This window comes from Elgaria multicarinata, chromosome 15 (assembly GCF_023053635.1).
Source record: "Elgaria multicarinata webbii isolate HBS135686 ecotype San Diego chromosome 15, rElgMul1.1.pri, whole genome shotgun sequence".
Classification (NCBI taxonomy): domain Eukaryota; kingdom Metazoa; phylum Chordata; class Lepidosauria; order Squamata; family Anguidae; genus Elgaria; species Elgaria multicarinata.
This window is the reverse complement of record NC_086185.1, coordinates 25,239,340-25,257,354: the sequence shown is the minus strand read 5'-3', so window position 1 is coordinate 25,257,354 and position 18,015 is coordinate 25,239,340. Positions and strand designations below refer to the sequence as shown.

Sequence of the window (18,015 nt, the reverse complement as noted above, 5' to 3'; positions counted from 1 at the left end):
CAGTGACAGTTGGTAGCAAGAGGGAGGGGGCTCTCAGCTGGAGCTGGACCCAGGCATGATGGAGAGGTGCCTGGCTGCTGCTTCTCCCACTGATGGCCTCAGTTGCCCTCCTCAGACTGCAGAAGGAAGGAGAACACTCTGGCCCCATCCTTTGGCCTAAGGAACAAGAGCCTTATTCCAGCCATACTGCCAACAAGGGATTGGCCGCACCAGTGCATTGAAATGCCCAGTTAGCGCTCGCCACCTTGTTCCTGCCTTGATCAACTGATTTCCTTCCTCTTCCATCCCTTCCCCTGTGTGTCCTGTCATTTTGTTTGTAAGCCTGTCTTACAGCCCAGCTGGGACATGATTCGCTGAAGTCAGTGGCTGTCGGACTGTGTAGTAACAGAAAGGAATTTCTAGGGTATTTTCTCTTCGCAGGTTCCAGTGAATCTCAATCTTCCTCTAAGTCAATCCATCATTTGCCTACTTCTCAAAGCATGCAGAAAGCCATTGTTGCTCACTTGAGGATGGTGGGCCCACAGTAGACAAAAAGCCCTAACTCCTCCTGCCCCCCCACCTCACCCGGCAATTTCTCTTAGCCCACAGAACAAATACATACAAGCAGAAGTGGCAATCCGGCCTAGAGAATTACAAGGAGAGAAGCTCGTCACACAACCAACGATCACAGCAGTGGGGAACTTCCCTCCTTATCCCTGTCATGGGCTGGGCCCATGGTCGAAGAAAACATCTTTGCTTTATCCTAGAGAGGAGATGGGTTTATGTCCAGAGGGGAGTAGCAAATTAAATGCCATCTGATAACGCCTCCCCGGGCTGGTTCCCGGGAAGAGTAATAAGTTGCAGCTGTGCAATGTCTGGGAGCATTCCCCCTCCCTTCGGGTGAGGTGTGGGTTGCTAGGGTGTTTCAACTGGTAGGGTGGGTCTGGTGACTACGGAGTCCCAGAAAGAGATAAAAGCTTGAGCAACCAAGGCTGTTTCCTGTGGGTGTCAGGAGTCCGGTGTGTATGTGGCGAGCAAGAGCATCCAGGCCAGGCCGGCTGGATGGCGGAAGTCCCACGTGGCCGCTGAGGGAAGGAGTCTAGTTTGAGTGGCATGGAGCTGAGTCGAAGTGAGCAACAGAGGTTGAGTCACAGTGTTAAGTGTTTGTTTTGTTTTAGAATAGGTTTGGGTACAAGTGGGCAAGGGACCTTGCCGGAGTTACAGGTGGTGGGTGGTTAGTGGGGAGTGAGTGTAAATCCAATTGGTTTGAGTGTGCAAAAAGGGGGAGGGGGAGGTTTTAGTCCCTGCTGTCCGGAGTGTGTCATTGCTTTGTGTTTCCCCCCCAAACCTCTTACATGTTTACCTTAATGTGTGGACCCTTAAGGAAGTGTGTTTGTGTGAAGAATAAAAGTGTTTGCTCCCTATCTCCTGTGTGGTGTCATTCCTTGAGAACCTAGACTCCCAAAGGGTTAAACAGCGGCAGTGAAGAGGTGTGTCTGGGCTGGCTGAGCCAGACCCCACTTCTCCGGCCGGGGAATCGCTGAGTCAAGCCTGGCGGTTCCATCACAATCCCTAGTCATGTTACTACAGACTACAGCAGATGTTAAAAGGACAATTTATTCAGATTTTTTTTTAATAAAAAAGGAAATCAAACACACACCAATACATTAGCTAGTTACCACACAGGAGAAGCAAACAACCCCCCTCCCAAACGCCACAGGCCACATTCTCTTATTCCAACAGCACTTACTCTTCATCTGATCTCCGCATCAGAACTGGGAAAACAGGCACAAGATCGCAGAACAGACCACCCAAATTAGCCAAAATATGGTCGAGGACAAGCACAAAAGGTCACTGGGGCATAAGGGGCCTGGAAGTCCAGGTTGCATAGAACCCTGCCAGGCAAACTTCTTGCTCTCTTTGACCCAACGATCCAAGGAGAACCCTGCCTTCCTACTATCCTCCGTTTCCCACCTCTCCCCTAAACTTAAGCTATTAGTAGATCACTGTCTGTTGATTCGTGTTCTGCTTCTGAATAACCTTGCCGAAGCCACCTCTCCCCACATCATAGTCTGTCCGGTACTCATCTCGTACCTGGAAGAGAAAAGAAGAGACAAATCTCCAATAGCAACCAAAATACAGGGATCAGCAGTTTTGTGCAAGTAAAGTCAAAAGGGAAAGGGGCATTACGCTTGTCTTAAAAGACGTCTCTTCACGAAAGAAAAGACAAGGATCACCAGATGACCTGGTCTTTTTTTTGGTAGGGGTGGAGGGAGGTCAGGGTACTAGTTGGCTTTGGTTTATAAACCAGCGCAATTTGGTCTCCATAGAGATGTTCCTGCAAAGCACAGGCTGAGCTATTTGGCCCAGAAGAAACAGGTAACACAACTACACAATTTTAGTTTTCTCATCTCTGCTGCAGCCTCCAACTCTGGTCTCAGACTATTCTGACAGAACCATTTCTGACAATAGCAGAGCCTTACTCTGCTATTGTAGGACACTAACCAGCCAAACCCATCCTGAGAACCAGCAGTGGGAGCGCAGAGACCATCTTTGCCTTCCCAGGACACTGGGCCCAGCACTCCCAGTTACTACAGTCCAGCCTTCCCCAACATCATACCCAGAATTCTGGGAGTTGTAGTCCAACACATCTGGAGGGCACCAGGGAACTGCCCAGGGAGCTTCGGCTATTGGGCGGTACAAAAATGCAATAAATAAATAATAAAATAAAGACTGGATTATATTACTTGTGTGGGTGGAACTTTGGTGCTGATCCTCCACTTCATGCTGGATCCGCACAGCCCACGACCCCTACCTGGCCCCCTGTCCTTCCACGGCCAAACTGCCGCCCCTCCTTGAACCCTGCATCCCAATCTGTACGGATGATCCGGTCGTCCAGTCGGGTTCCATTGATGAACCGCATAGAATGCTCCGCTTCTGCTCTTGTGTAGTATCTGGAATATTACTTTAAGGAAGACTCATGGGATTGTTTGAGGGAAGCCTGTTCCCGGGCTGAGGAAGAGGCAAACGGGGATCTGAGGTCCAATAGCCCACCCCCACTCCAAGTTCAGTTAGTAGATAACATCTTAGTACTACCCAGAGAATAGGGTCAGGACCTTATGACTCAAGACATTGTTATAATCAAGCAGATCTTTTTGCTTGCAAGGCCCACACTTGAGGGACTGCAGTTCAGAGGCAGAGCACAAAATCCGCATGCAAAAAGTCCTTGGCTTCATCTCCAGCACCTCCAGTTAAAAGGATCAGGGAGCAGAAATGTGAAATACTTCTGGCTAAGACCATGCAGAGCTCCTGCCAAGCAAGACAGACAACACTGGGACAGATGGACCAAACACCCTGTTTCTTGAAAAGTGGGATACAACTGCAATAAATAAATAGATGTCAGCATAACAAAAGAGGCAAAATACACGATTAGGACAGCTATATGGCAGATTTCCCTTCTCCATTACTTGCTACTTGTACATATGCAGGGAGGGCTTCTTTGTTTGTTTGTTTCTAAATACAGGAGATAAGAGTGCACACATTCAGTCTCACAACTCATACAATTCAGCAATACAGACATCCTGTGAGGCTGCTGACGGTGAAGCCCAGCTCTGTTATGCTACAATCCACAAGACCACGGCCGGGACATTGCCTGCAACTGCAAACACAGGCCAAGGATACTCCACAAAGCAGAAGCCACAGGGGGTTTTCTTCACTTTGTCCAGCCCCATGACTATACGTTTGACGTCCCCACACTTAGAGAAGAGTTCATGGATCTGCTCCTCTGTGGTGTAGAAGGACAGGTTGCCCACATAAAGCGTGCAGGAGTACTTCAGGGCTTTCTCTTGTAGGTAACGGTCCCCCTAGGAAAGGGATAGAGAAAAGGGGTGATGTAGTCAGTGTCACATGCCTATCCAGATATTCCTTTTTGCACCATTTGGCACCAGCAGGTGTTAGATGTTGTAAGAACTGGAAGACCAATACCCAAGGGCTTAAAGACTAAATAAAAAACATAAAGGTGGAGGAAAACATCTAGGGATGATCATTAGTTCACTTTAAAGGTTTATATACTGCCCATCAGTTTCCAGGACACTTTGCCAAATAAAACATAATTATGTAAGAAAAATACATGAAAAGACCTGGGAGAATGAAAACATCTTGTTGGTACCAAACGGTACTTCCTTTTTTCTGTCCTGAATCTCCCACCACTCAGCTTCATGGGATGACCCTGGGTTGTAATATTTTGAGAGATGGAGAAAAGTGTCTCCCTGTCCACATTCTCCACACCATACATAGTTTTGTACACCTCTATCATGTCTCCCCTTAGCCTCCTTTTTTTCCAAGCTAAACAATCCCAGCTGTTGTAACCTTCGTTCATAGGGGAGATGCTCCAGCCCCTTGATCATTTTAGTTGCCCTTTTCTACACCCCCAATGCCACACAGAATTGGAATCACCTGTTCCACAAAGTTCCTACCACTTCAGAGACTGGGATATAACATGATTCAAGGTTAGCACACTAGTAAGGCTGGACGTACTGGTGTTTCCAAATTAAGCTTTCAACTGCTTCTGGTCCTCTAGAAATAGGAAATAAGAAAGCTCTGGCGTGGCATCGTCCATGAAGTCACCAAGAGTCGGAAGCAACTGAACGAATAAACAACAACAAAACCTGTACGCTTAAACCATGCATTGAGCCAATGTCTACCTGGCCTATGTCTCAGGGATAGCACACAGTCTTATTTTGGGGTTCAGGAGGTAGCTTTGCTCCTCCAGGTTATTTCCTCTACTCAGTAACGAAATACTTGCCCGGATTCACAGCACTCTCTCTCGCCTGGAAGACAGATCATGCGCCCCCCTTTCTGCAGAGGTCTTGTGGTAGTCAGGCTGGGGACGAAAAGGATCCCCCACCCCCACCCCCTTCGCGTACCTCTTTCGCCCCAGCCCACCTCGAGGGCCCTCCCCACTCTAGCCAGGCCACCTCTTATTTTCGAACATTCTGGAGGCCGAAAGAGCAAAAGGCCTTTAAGCGTGGGCAGAGTGCTTTTCTGCTGAACGGAACAAATAGGCACAAGGGCCTATGCAGAGGGCCTCTGCGTCTCGCAAGCAGCTCAACTGGGCTTCTAAAAACAACTCTGAGAAGCGGCAGGGCCTCTGAGCATGCACAGAGTGAGTCTCCAACCTTGAAGTGCTGGTCCCGATACCGGCTGATCTCGCAATGCGAGTCGCTATTGAGGCCGCTCAACGTCGTACTCAGGATCCCCGACATCTTGGGCGGGCGGTGATGACGTCTCTGGCCCTTAACCGCCTGAAGAGTTCCGGCAGAGCCAATTGGTTTCAGTACTTGCCACTCAGAGTAAACCCCACCTTTGTATCGCCAGGCATCTGACCGCTGCATTGGACCCGCTTGTATACGCCTCTCCCGTGGGAAATGAACCAATCACTGGGCCGCCTTTGGTGCAGAGGGCGGGCTAATCTGCCGCTGGGAATACTGGGAAGCGTAGTTTTTTCCCCTATCCCTGTTTTTTTCGTTCTCGTCATGTCGCCTTAAAACAATAGATTCCCAGCTCGCACCGCGGGCGAAAAGGAAAGAGGGCGGGGCGAGGTTTGGGCGGGAGATTTTAGCGCGGTCAGGGCGCAACGTAACCCCCCTCCCAGTTTCCCTCAGGTGTCAGTATCTCTGTATCCCTGGAGAAGGGCTTCCATTTGATGTTGTTTTTAATTTAGAAGTATAATTTATCTTTACAAAATAATACCCTACGCTTTTTCTCAAAAAGCAAACGGAAACGGGTTAAATTATTTAAACACACACATAGAAAAGAAAGTTAGGTAAAATAATGGGCCTCTTCAGACAACACGCTAAGCCATGGTTAGGCTGCTAACCCTTTTACAGCAAATGGTCAGGGAGGGTGTTGAAACTGTGGTTAGGTAGCCATCATGGTTAGGAATGGTTCACACAACATGCTAATTCATGGTCCGCATGGCACAATAAATGATAATGTTTAGCTCAACATGTTTAACTGCTGTGCCTTAGCATGGCATTTGAACAGGGTCATTGACGAACACCTTATCCCTCAACTTTTAATTTTCTAATTTACCCTCAACATAAAATTATTTCAGTCAGCAAGCAGGAATTTATATACTGTTTCTCCAAAAGTTCCCAATGAGGAGCCTTGAAGCAACTGAAGAAGTATATGCTCAGACACTCCTTTGGGGATTTTACTGAAATACTTCTGTCCTGCTTTTCACCCCTTTTCACTTGACCCAGGCAGTTCACAATCACAAATTAAAACAAGGGAAAGGGATGCAATAAGAGTCTAGAGAGCGATAGCTGAGGAATATTTAGCTAAAGCACCCAGAGTACTTTGGCTATACAGCAGTATAGAAATGAAGTTAATAACAACAATGATAATAATAATAATAATATAATAAACAAAATAATTAAAATGCTTCCTTTTTTAAAAAAGGGATTTTCCCCCTACATTGGAGATATCAAGGAAGAAAAGCCCATCATGGAAATAAAAGGTGCATACAATCTTTGCATAACCAGAAGCTTGAAACAAGGTGTTTGGACAGGTTCGTGCAACCACCTCTGTACTGGATCCTTGCCCCTCTTGGCTAATAAAAGCTAGCAGAGATGGAACAGCTGGCTGGGCCGAGGAAGTGATTAATGCCTCTCTGCGAGAGGGAGTGGTCCCGGGCCGTCTGAAAGAGGTGGTAGTGAGACCACTCCTGAAGAAAACTTCCTTGGACCCGGAAAATCTTAGTAACTACAGGCCGGCGGCAAATGTTCCATTCCTGGGCAAGGTCCTTGAGTGGGTGGTTGCAGGCCAGCTCCAGACACTCTTGGATGAGACTGATTATCTGGATCCATTTCATTCGGGGCTCGGAAACAGCCTTGGTCGCCCTGCATGATGACTTATGTCTGGAGAAAGACATGGGGAGTGTGACTCTGTTGATTCTCCTTGATGTCTCAGCGGCTTTCAATACCATTGACCGTGGTATCCTTCTGGAAAGACTGGCTGGGTTGGGAGTGGGAGGCACTGCATTGCAGTGGTTCCGTTCCTACTTGGTGGGTCGGCTCCAGAAGGTGGTGCTTGGGGAACATTGCTTGGCCCCATGGACTCTCCAGTATGGGGTTCCGTAGGGGTCAGTCTTGACCCCCATGCTGTTTAACATGTACATGAAACTGTTGGGTGCGGTCAGCCGGAGTTTTGGAGTGCGTTGTCATCAGTATGCTGATGACACACAGTTCTACTTCTCCTTTTCATCTTCATCAGGTGAGGCTGTGGATGTGCTGAACCAGTGCCTGGCTGCGACAATGGACTGGCTTAGGGCTAATAAACTGAAACTCAATCCAGACAAGACTGAGATGCTGCTGGTGGGTGGTTCTTATGACCGGTTGGGGGTGGTGGTGTTTCAACCGGTTCTGGATGGGGTTACACTCCCCCTGAAGGAGCAGGTTCGTAGCTTGGGGGTTCTCCTAGAACCATCTCTGTCACTTGAGGTCCAGGTGGCCTCGGTGGCACGGAGTGCCATTTACCAACTTCAGTTGGTGGCCCAGCTATGCCCCTATCTGGACAGGGATAACCTAGTTTCAGTCGCCCATACTCTGGTAACCTCCAAATTAGATTACTGCAATGCCCTCTTAAGTGGGGCAGCCTTTGAAGACGGTTCAGAAGCTGCAGCTTGTGCAAAATGCAGCAGCCAGATTGATAACTGAAACAAGGAGGTTTGAACACATAACACCCATTCTGGCCCACTTGCATTGGCTGCCTATATGTTTCCGAGCCCAATTCAAGGTGCTGGTTTTAATCTATAAAGTCCTACACAGCTTGGGACCTCAATAACTGATGGAACGCTTCGCCTGACATGAACCTACCCGTACACTGTGCTCAACATCTAAGGTCCTCCTCTGAGTGCCTACTCCAAGGGAAGCTCAGAGGATGGCAACAAGGGAGAGGACCTTTTCAGTGGTGGCCCCCCAATTATGGAATGATCACCCCGATGAGTGTCGCCTGGCGCCAGGTCAAGACTTTTCTCTTCTCCCAGGCATTTAACAGCATTTGACAATGCTAAGTTAGTTTGTTTTTAACAGACTCCAGAACTGTTGTTTTTAAATGGATACAGTTGTTTTTATGTTTCTGATGGTTTTAAATTTTGTATACTTTATAACGTTCACTGTTTTTAACTTTTGTAAACCACCCAGAGAGCTTCGGCTATGGGGTGGTATATAAATGTAATAAATTAAATAAATAAATAACCATATCAGGAATATTCAATGCTTCCCTGCTTTCCTAACTGCCATTCATGAGATTTCACTAGTGGGTTGCACTTGAGTCCATAGGCAGGATCTTGAGTTTGCACCAGTGCCACTCTTGTAGTCTGACGCCCATGGTGGTTATTTGTTTATTTTCTTCACAATGATTAAGTTTTATGGATGTTACATAAGCACAAATTCCATGTAAGATATGAAACAGAAGTAGTATCAGCTCCTAATCTGAGTATATGTGTGCCTTGGGTGGGATGCCCTCAGTAGGCCTCCGTCCTTGCCACTGTCACTGCTGCCCACATGCTTGCCCTTTCCCTCTCAATGCTGCCCTTCCTCCTCCTTGTTCTTGGGCTCCATCACACCAGCGATTTAATGCACTCTCACCATGTCTGGTGTGTGGCTTTGCAGCACGGTACTCCCATGACACCGTGCCTGTCCTGCAGACACCCCACCTCTTCCCCAGCCTTTTCTGTCTTTTTCTATAATGGGGAAAGTCTGGATTATTTTCCTCAAGCGCATTTAATGCACCTTGAAGCCTCCTTGTTGTGCTGTCTTCTCACTTTTTCCTTTGTTGGGGGCATGTGCTTTGGATGGAGTCTTGCTGATGAAAGGGGAGGGCAGGGCAGTTCTCTTCCAGCCCTCTGTGTGGAACGTTCAAATGAATGGACTTTTTACTGCTCCAACTCCACCTTCCATGCCCGCAGCTCCCTCACTTTTAAAGATAGAATGATGAAACTTCAGACCTTGAAAGCTCTTAAGTAGAGCTTTTGGCATGCCAAGTTTGAAGCAGATCGGTTCATTTCTTGATTTTTTAGGAACCTTTTAAATCCCCCCCTTAAACCATTTCCCTGATAGTCCACCAATGCAAAATTCCAGATGTTTGCATTTGTGGAGGATCTATTTTCCTTTGCTCTGATAATGCAAAGCTGTGCATCTCCAGTTCATAAAATAGAGATCTGCTGTTTCCTTACTCAAGAGTAAATCCATTGATTTCAACTGCATTTACTTTCAAGTCATCCTAAAATCCAATGCACACTTACCTTTGAGTAAACCCCATTGAACAGAGAGAGACTTACTTCTGAGTAAACATGTTTGGAGAAGGCAGGGGAACAAGCAGCAATGAAGAGCAGGAAGAGGACCATTGACACTGCTCCTGAACAAAATTTCCATATAGGAGATTATTTGTTCAGCTCCTCTTAGAAAGGCCCCGTTTGTCTCCTGCATTTATTTAGAGCTGTTCATAAATAATTAAATAAAAACAAATTTATTTATTTATATTGAGCAGTATCCAAATGTGCAACTGCACTCCCGCTGACTGTGCTGTGCTGTGCTGCTGGGAGCAACCACATGCACAGTAGGATACAGCCCATTGTATATATTATATTATTTAGCTGCTGGAGTGATATGGAGAAAATGTAAGCTGGCTGACTTGCCCTATGTATGTTTTAGTCACTGTTTTTCCTTTCAGGGCTAATTCAAGAACTGATGAACAGTGAGACCTTATCTAATGTAACAGAGGTCATTGAGAAGTTATTTAGCGAGACAGAAAATGTGAATACAGAAAGAGCAAATGAGAGTCAGAAGGCCCAGGTACAGATGGAGAAAATGTTGTTGAAGTGAAATTAGGCTGGGAGTTCAAAAATCTGTTTGGAAAACTTGATTTTGGACATAGGGTGCTTCTGGACGAGGCTTTTTTAGTTCCATCTCCTTGCCTAATTCATGGAATGTTATGGGGGTCCAGATTATGTAATCTTCAACTCATAACCATGACGTATTTTCCAATCACTTCTGTCTCTTCCCTTACTGCAGATAATCCATTAAGAAAGAAAAGATGGAATAGGTGTACAATGCCTTCTCACAGGGAGTACTAGGAGCCCCTCTGTCTATATAAGCACCCATGAGCCATAGATGTTCACGATTAGTTAGTTAAATATTTAATACCCCACCCTTCAGTTTAACTACCAGGATGCCTTACAGTCAATAATTGACAGTGTAATCATATACATGTCTACTCAAAAGTAATGGTACAGGATTGCAACCTAAACCAATTAAACATATTTACAAAAAAATAACCATGACTAAAAACAGCAAGATAGGAGAAGAAACGTCTATGACATTAAAACAGGTCTAACAACATAAAAAGCATGGGTAAATAAAAATCTTTGCCTGGTGTCAAAAGGATGTAAGATATGGGACCAAGCAAGCAAGCCTCCCTGGGGGAAACCCCAGAACTAAAACCCCAGGTTGCCACAATCTAACTTCAGAAGGCACAAGGCAGGGACACCTGGTTATAGGATTTGAGAATGGTCTACATGACCTTTAAAGTTTATTCCAGCCTTAAAATCTGTGTGAATCCATATTGTACAATAAGCTTGAGGGTAGAATGCAAATAATGTTAATGGCTGAAAAAGCATCTTGGATGGGACACAGAGTCATATGTTCATATGTGACAGTAATGATAATCCACAATGATAATCTAAAGGGAGACCATATGCTCTGTTCTTTTTCTTATTTGCTTACATCATCATTCCCTGCTTTAGCATGGATCAGGACACCATACTGTGCCTACGTTAACCTGACACTTTACCAACAGGCTTCCATTCCTCCCTTTCCCACATTTTCCTGAAGGGATGAAGGAAATGCCCTATAATGAAGTTAAATAAACACTGTACAACTTTGGTAATTGCAATGTTTTTCCTAGTAAACCTCTCAAATGACTTGTATGGATTTTGAGGGATGTCACTTTTTCCTCCTTTTCCTGTAGGTTGAAGAAAGTGCAGTCAGCTTATGGAACTGGACTGTAGCAAGAAAAACAGGCCCTATTATCAGTGATATGCAAAGAGTTAAGCGTACGTTTGAATTCTCTGCCATAATCTAGGATTAGTTTGTTTTACTGAAAAGAGGAAGATTTTTTTTTGTTGTTCTATTTGAAAATTTGCATAAACTCTCATACCTGAATGTTCATACTTGTTATAGAGGAGTTCAGATTTGCTGGCTATTTGTACATATGTGGTTGTGCTTTGCATTTTTGTTGCCATCACCCTAACACCTTGGCTCAAGCATCCATTTTGCTCTAGAAACAGCAGGTCAGCCCCAGGCATGGAAAACTGCCAGAGGGGGATCTACACTACTGCTTTAAAGCACTTTATAACAGTTTTGACAACTGTTGGGGCCCAGGATACACTGCATATACAGGTTTCAAAATGTTTTAAAAGTGCTTTAAAGTGCTTTAAAAGCAATAGTGTGTAGATCCCCCTAGGTGGCCGTAGAGAGGGCAGAGAGTAATTGCATTTATGCTTCCTCTATGGATTAAAGTGAGATGCTCGCATGAAATGTCCTTGCAAGGAGCTCAGGGACCCACTCTACTTAATACTGTTGCCGGTGATGGATATTCTGTGTTCACTCTGCATTACAAATGCTTGTTTCCATAACCTCCATGCTTGGGCTGGGAATTGGAGGTAAATGGTCAATGCCTAAGGATATGCATATTATCTTCTTATAGTGCGCCATGTTGCCTGCAAATTGATGATGTTTTGTGAAGTAAATGATCCACCTGAGGAGATGGTGCGGAGGCAAATTTCGGTAATTCTAATTAAATGGTGTATAAGTGGTTTCTGTATATGGTTTCTGCTTCTGAAATACTAGAAATTAGAAAGGGCTCTAAAACTTGAGCATAATTGTTTGTTTGTTTATACTGGTAGATATCACGTTATACTATATATTAAAGGGAAGTTAAGAGAGGACTTGGGCTTGTTCTGCACAGAGAGAAGTATTTAAAAGTCCTTTAAAATTTGCATACGAAAATATATATGCAATGAGATAGATTAAAACGCTATAAACATTTAATAGTAATAATAATTATTTGAATGCTGTATCAAAATATGTAGTTGATTTTTATGTTTTCAAATATTCAATTTCAGAGATTAAGAATTGTTCTAAAATAGATTCAGTTTTGCAATTTTAGATTATGTAATGGGTCACAATAGGGCACGATTCAAACATAACCATCTCAGTTTTCTTAACATGGTTAATAAACAATGTTTTATTAAACTGAGAATGAGCATTGTGCTCATGCTCCCCCCTGACACTCCCCCACTTCCTGCCCCAGGTTTGGCACGTCTATCATGTTCTGTTCAAACAACAGTTTCTAGTTACATCTGAACTGGGAGACTGTGGTTTATTTTAGTTCTTCTAACTAGGATATAAAACCAAGATCTGTTTTCCTGGTTTTATTTCCTGGTTAGTAAGCAGAGATTAAACCACAGTTTTCCATTACAGGCATAACTGGAAATTGTAATTTAAACAACCCTGACAGAAACACCAACCACAGTTTGTGAGGATAGGAAGGGGTGAAAGGGGAGCATGCAGACATGATGCTTGTTCTCAGCTTTACAAACCATAGTTTATTCAGCTGGGATCATTATGTCTGAACCAACCAAACGGTTATTAAGGTCCCTTGAATATACAGTAACTACTAGCTTTGTAGGACTCCATATCAGTGTTCTGATATGTTCTGTTCTAAACACACTTGTTACTTTTATGATCCAGATGGCAATGAAGACTGGAAAAGGGTGGGTGGACGTTGGAAAACCTGCCCCTGCCAATGAACTTCTTGAGATTGCCATGAATGTAAGATTATGTTGTCTTCTGCAAATATGCTTTTATGAAGTACCATGGGTAATTAGTTGGATTTTTTTAAAGTCAATTGTCTACTTAATTTTGCAGAATCTGGAGAGGCTCTATGCCCAGTTAACCAAGAGGAGCACCAGCGAGGCTGATACTCATTTACACAAAGCTGAAGTAGAGAAGGATGTATTCAAAGTTCTGTCTTATCAGGCTGAGTCTGTATGTTGGTGCAAAATAAATATCAAATCGCTGTAATCGTGTTATAGCAATGTAATGAGCAATATATTTTCCATATTCCTCTAGTTCAGATGAAGTCCTTCTACAGTTCAGTGGTTCCCCAAATTTTAATTCACAGAACTGACTTCCTATACAAAACCTAACATACTCATTATGTGAACACGCTTCCAATAAGAATTTAGTTTGGTGGAATTTTGAACACTAATTTAAAATTGACCTATATGGCAACCTAGCAGTTCATTGCTATGTTCTGTTGCTTTCTCAGGCAATTGCTCAAGGGGATTTTCAGAAAGCAGTCACTTGTGTTCAGCGATGCAGAGACATCCTGATGAGGCTGCCAAAAGAGGTTAGTGACCATGAGATTATCTTGTTTTGTCTGTTTCAGCGCAGTAGTGCCTCACTGAAAATTATGGAAAATGCTACCTTTCTGCATTCATTCTTAAGTTTTAAAATACAGCAGTACAAGACAAGAGCTTCGGCTATTGGGTGGTATAAAAATGCAATAAATAAATACATAAATACAAATTACCCTTATTCAATTGCAGACCTGTTACCTTTCCCTTCTGTGCTACAACTTTGGTGTAGAAACATATGAATTGAAGAGATATGAGCAGAGTTCCTTCTGGCTCAGGTAATGTTGTGGGGAAAGCAGCATGGTTAAACTACTTCTTGGAAGGCTTTAGGCAGAATGTCCAGGTCTGTCAGATGTCCAAAGGAAGCATTTGTGTGAACTGAGTCATTTGGCACCATCTAGTGGCTGGAAGTTCCTTCCAGCTGCAGAAGAAGTGATGAGGATATTTCCATAAGTGACATTACATGCCTTTGAAGGGAGAGAGGAAGCACTTGGGTGGCTTGATGCGGAGAAACAGTTGCAACAGGAACAATTTAGCAACCCCTCCCCCTTGCTGCTACTTCACTCTAAATTGCTCCCTTCCCAAACCTGCTTAATTTTAGAGTGAAGGGTTTATTTATATACATCTGCATGTAACATTTAGTTAGACCAAGACATCCTTGAAATTGGTTTCACACAAAATGCCATCTTTCTGGAATAAAGAGGGGCAATATCCCATCATGTTCCAAAATGTTCCTGTAATGCACATTGGGAGTTTAAGGAGCAGGCCAGGTTGCTTATTTTCCAGCAAATCCAATAATGCTAGCCTGTCTCTTGAATTGGCAGGCTAGGCCACTTACTCCTGAGACGATTCATTTGTGAGTGGATACATAGCTTCAAGCTTGCCACTGTGTGCCAGTTCACATATCTCCCAGTCTTGTGTTTCAAGCCAGACTGGGGCACATACATGTGAACTCATATACTTATGCTCGGGTCCTAGATTGCTGATTCAAATGGCAAATTTGTAGGGGACTTCTGGGATGGAGCAGACAGCAGAATGGGGAAGACAGGTCTATGCCTAAGCCCCTTACAACCTTGCATATGGCAGAGAGAGCTCCACTTACCCTTTCTTGAGAGTGCTGGGGAATCTCCAGGTGATTATGTTTGGACTTCATTATCTCCATAACCTTCACAAATGGATATTCTACAACAAAATTTCTTCATTGTGGGATGTTGTTTGTAAAACAATAACCACAGCAAAATTGGTACTGTGGAGGAACATATGTTGTAGTTATTCTTACATAACATGGGGGTAATTTATGAAATACAGCCTTAGAACAGTAGGGATTTAACTTGCTCAGTTAGGTCTTCTCCCCTGTCTCCTGAACAGTCAGACTTTTGCTGTTTTTTCTCTCTTCAACAGCCATAGCTATGAAATTGGGAAGACAGATAAGAAATATTCCCCTGGAAAAGAAATGCTGGTGAGAAATCTTTTATAAACCACTTACAGTCCCATGGACAATGGCCTTTTCCTTCAGGATTAGAGCTGCTTCATACATGAACTTTGAGGTCTCTTCCAACTCTATGACCCTATTATTTATGTCAGTCTTTTGATCTTAAATGTTCATTTATTTTTATTTGTAGGCTAAAGTGCTGCGGTTATTAGCTACTGTCTACTTCGAGTGGGACTACAAACAGTATCAAGACAAAGCTCTCAGGGCTATCCACATGGCCAATGAGGTAATGGAGTTTCCAATTGATTGAAAAACATGGATTGATGGAGCTTCTTGCGCTCTAACCACATGGGCCAGATTCATTCTTGAGAATATTGGCCACTCACAGAAGTTTTTGGATCGATTCATGACATCACCAACAACTAGGATGTCTCCCATAGAAATCGCAGGATAAAAAGAACCACTTTTAAAGCGATAATAGCGGGATCTTCTGCCACTAGATGGTGCTATCTCAACAGAACTCGGTGGAACTGGCTGGAGGGGAAAAATTCAATTCTAACCCCTTGTCGCCCCTCTCCTCCCATGTAATGCAGCCCATAACAATTGTGCCAAGGAACCAGGAAGCACAAAAGCCCCGGGTAAACAACGTAATTTCCTTTAATGTAGAGATACTCCTAGTCACTGGCATTAAGAGTTTAAAGCTAAATTGTCCTGGTGTATTTCATATTTTGGCCCCACTTCTTTTGCTTTGCTTCTGGTTCTACCCACCACTGGAATGCAGCGCTAGAGAGCTTCCCCAAACTCAGCCCTTGGGCTGATAAAGATTCAACAACCCTGCATGATGCTCTTAAGACTATCTGCAAACAAGGGCATAACATTATATTTTTACTTGGGAGCATTTTCGAAAAATAAAACTTGAAAGTGAGTCTTGTGTAACTCGAAAGCTTCGATACTGCATTATGAACATTTGTTGTTCCTAACAAATACATTATTTTACTGATCCTAACAATTATATTATGTTGGACCAACATGGCTTTACAATTTTAATGGAAACATGGTGCCAAATAATTGATTTTGGCATATGTGTGGCTTTCCATAAGGGATGTGTGCATTATTGCCAGATACACAAGAATTTGAAGAATTCTTAGATATATATGAGATGAGAATTAAGGGCTACCATACAAGATATGAGGCTCTTTGCACTCTCGTATACAAATATATGAGAATTCACGGTTGCTCAGTGCAGCACTAATCTGGCCAGCATAGTACCAGTTCCTACTCTCAATCAAGAAAGGAAGAATATGCAGGGATGTGTTTTCCCCCCTGCTTTATTGTTATTATCGCCCCAGCCAGGGGCAAATGAGAGTCTTTTTCTTGTATCTCCTCTGTCCCCTATAGCAGCAGAGTGAGGAGGAGAAGCAGGGCTCTTTCCTTTTGTATTCTCAATTTGTCTACCTAGATTAGGGGTAATGCCATATTGTAAGTGGAGTAGAAAAGGCTGAGGTTTTATTGATTGATTGATTGATTGATTTGAGCATGTTCAGAGGAGGGCAACCAGGATGATCAGGGGTCTGGCATGCTTAGTCTGGAGAAGATAAGATTGAGGGGAGACATGATAGCACTCTTCAAACACTTAAAAGGTTGTCACACAGAGGAGGGCCAGGATCTCTTCTCGATCATCCCAGAGTACAGGGCACGGAATAATGGGCTCAAGTTACAGGAAGCCAGATTCCGGCTGGACATCAGGAAAAACTTCCTGACTGTTAGAGCAGTACGACAATGGAACCAGTTACCTAGGGAGTTTGTGGGCTCTCCCACCCTAGAGGCATTCAAGAGGCAGCTGGACAACCATCTGTCAGGGATGCTTTAGGGTGGATTCCTGCATTGAGCAGGGGGTTGGACTCGATGGCCTTATAGGCTCCTTCCAACTCTACTATTCTATGATTCTATAAGAGAGCAAGTAATGTGGAGGGAATAGGGGAATTTTCCAACCTACCTCTTTAAATGGCACTAGGTATGAGGATAGCTGATACTCCTAGGGGATCTCTTCTGTCTGAGAAGTTAGGGTACAGGAGGAAATTAGATTGCTGTTCCCCTTCCACCACCCACTATATAAGAGTTCTGAGCAAAATAAATTAGTTTTTTGAGGCTCTAGGATGAGAATTCAAAATTTATCATCTGGCAGCACCAGGTGACATGTTGCTAAGGATGTTTAAAATTATTCTAGAAGAATATTTAGGATATATATTATGGGGAGTATTGATGAAAAGCTCCTGACATTCCTTCAGACTTATGAATAGGCTGAGCTCTGACAGCAGCCAGTTAAAAATATCCTGAATCTAGTAAAAATAGTTTGGCTGTCAAAATAATGTCTTGATTTCTTGATTTACAGGAGAATTTGCATCCGGCTGGTTTTTTCTTGAAAATTAAAATTTTCGTGCAAGGGGGTGCAATAGATGAAGATGTTGGCACAGGTATCAAGCTTCGTTCAGAATAAAGCTCACAACTTCATGGGTTGTATCCAGTGGCGTCATTCCATCCTTCTCCCTGCTGCCTCCTGTGTGTCCCCTCAATCTGTTCCAGAGTGTTGGGGGACCCTCTGGAGCAGATCTAGGGGCACACACAGGGGGAGGAGAGTACAGGAAAGTTCTCTTGCGCAAGTGGAAGTCCCTATGCACAAGGGTTGGATCCAACCCCATGTCTGCAAAGCAAAGCTGAATTTTGACTCTGTCAAGCATGACAGTAGAAACAACTTCATTTTATGTTGTGCAGTGTTTCAGTCACTGATCCTCTTCAGTTGTTAACAAAGGGAATGAACTGTTAACTAGTGAAAGGGCAGTTATAGGAGCTTTGCACTCTGATTCATTGAAGTGAATCCCTCCCTTCTTCCATACCACTAGTGATGATCCAACATAAGAACAGCCATGCTGGATCAGGCCAAAAGTCCATCTAGTCCAGCATTCTGCTCACTCAGTGTCCTTCCTATAGAGTTTATATCCAGAGATGACCATATCCCGTTGGTTTTCTGCATTCCATCAGATTACTGTTATGCCCACTCTATCTAAGTCCTTCTTTAAAATGAAGTACTCCAACTGTCCCATCTTGGCTTGGAGGCTTTTAG

General features: G+C 43.9%; 2 protein-coding genes across 3 annotated transcripts in view; one reads left to right on the top strand and one right to left on the bottom strand.

Moving 5' to 3' along the window:
* Positions 1-1,578: 1,578 nt before the first annotated feature.
* On the bottom strand, positions 1,579-5,273 carry LOC134409400 (nuclear cap-binding protein subunit 2). 2 transcript variants are annotated; one of them, XM_063142117.1, is made up of 4 exons: positions 5,157-5,273; positions 3,661-3,842; positions 2,795-2,933; positions 1,579-2,073 (listed from the first exon to the last, which is right to left on the bottom strand). In XM_063142117.1, exons 1-4 carry the CDS (start codon positions 5,241-5,243, stop codon positions 1,975-1,977), a joined length of 507 nt encoding a protein of 168 aa, XP_062998187.1. In that variant the 5' UTR covers positions 5,244-5,273; the 3' UTR covers positions 1,579-1,974. The 2 variants fall into 2 exon arrangements, with proteins under 2 accessions (XP_062998187.1, XP_062998188.1); XM_063142118.1 differs by having other exon boundaries at positions 1,986-2,073; positions 2,727-2,933.
* Positions 5,274-6,486: 1,213 nt separating this feature from the next.
* TEX11 (testis expressed 11) overlaps positions 6,487-18,015 on the top strand; it is a 30,056-nt gene continuing 18,527 nt past the window's right edge. The window contains exons 1-11 of the mRNA XM_063142078.1: positions 6,487-6,499; positions 9,715-9,836; positions 11,011-11,095; positions 11,749-11,828; positions 12,795-12,875; positions 12,972-13,091; positions 13,375-13,455; positions 13,655-13,740; positions 14,864-14,921; positions 15,085-15,180; positions 17,287-17,368. Of these exons, the coding sequence (XP_062998148.1) occupies positions 6,487-6,499; positions 9,715-9,836; positions 11,011-11,095; positions 11,749-11,828; positions 12,795-12,875; positions 12,972-13,091; positions 13,375-13,455; positions 13,655-13,740; positions 14,864-14,921; positions 15,085-15,180; positions 17,287-17,368 (904 nt within the window). The remainder of the gene's footprint in view (positions 6,500-9,714; positions 9,837-11,010; positions 11,096-11,748; positions 11,829-12,794; positions 12,876-12,971; positions 13,092-13,374; positions 13,456-13,654; positions 13,741-14,863; positions 14,922-15,084; positions 15,181-17,286; positions 17,369-18,015) is intronic.

Coding starts and splice junctions, on each gene's coding strand:
- LOC134409400 (XM_063142117.1), bottom strand. CDS start 5,243: ATGTCGGGGATCCTGAGTACGACGTTGAGCGGCCTCAATAGCGACTCG. Junction 2,934..3,660: donor TGTGGCTTCTGCTTTGTGGA/GTATCCTTGGCC, acceptor GTAATATTCCAG/ATACTACACAAGAGCAGAAG. Junction 2,074..2,794: donor GTGGAAGGACAGGGGGCCAG/GTAGGGGTCGTG, acceptor TTTCTCTTCCAG/GTACGAGATGAGTACCGGAC.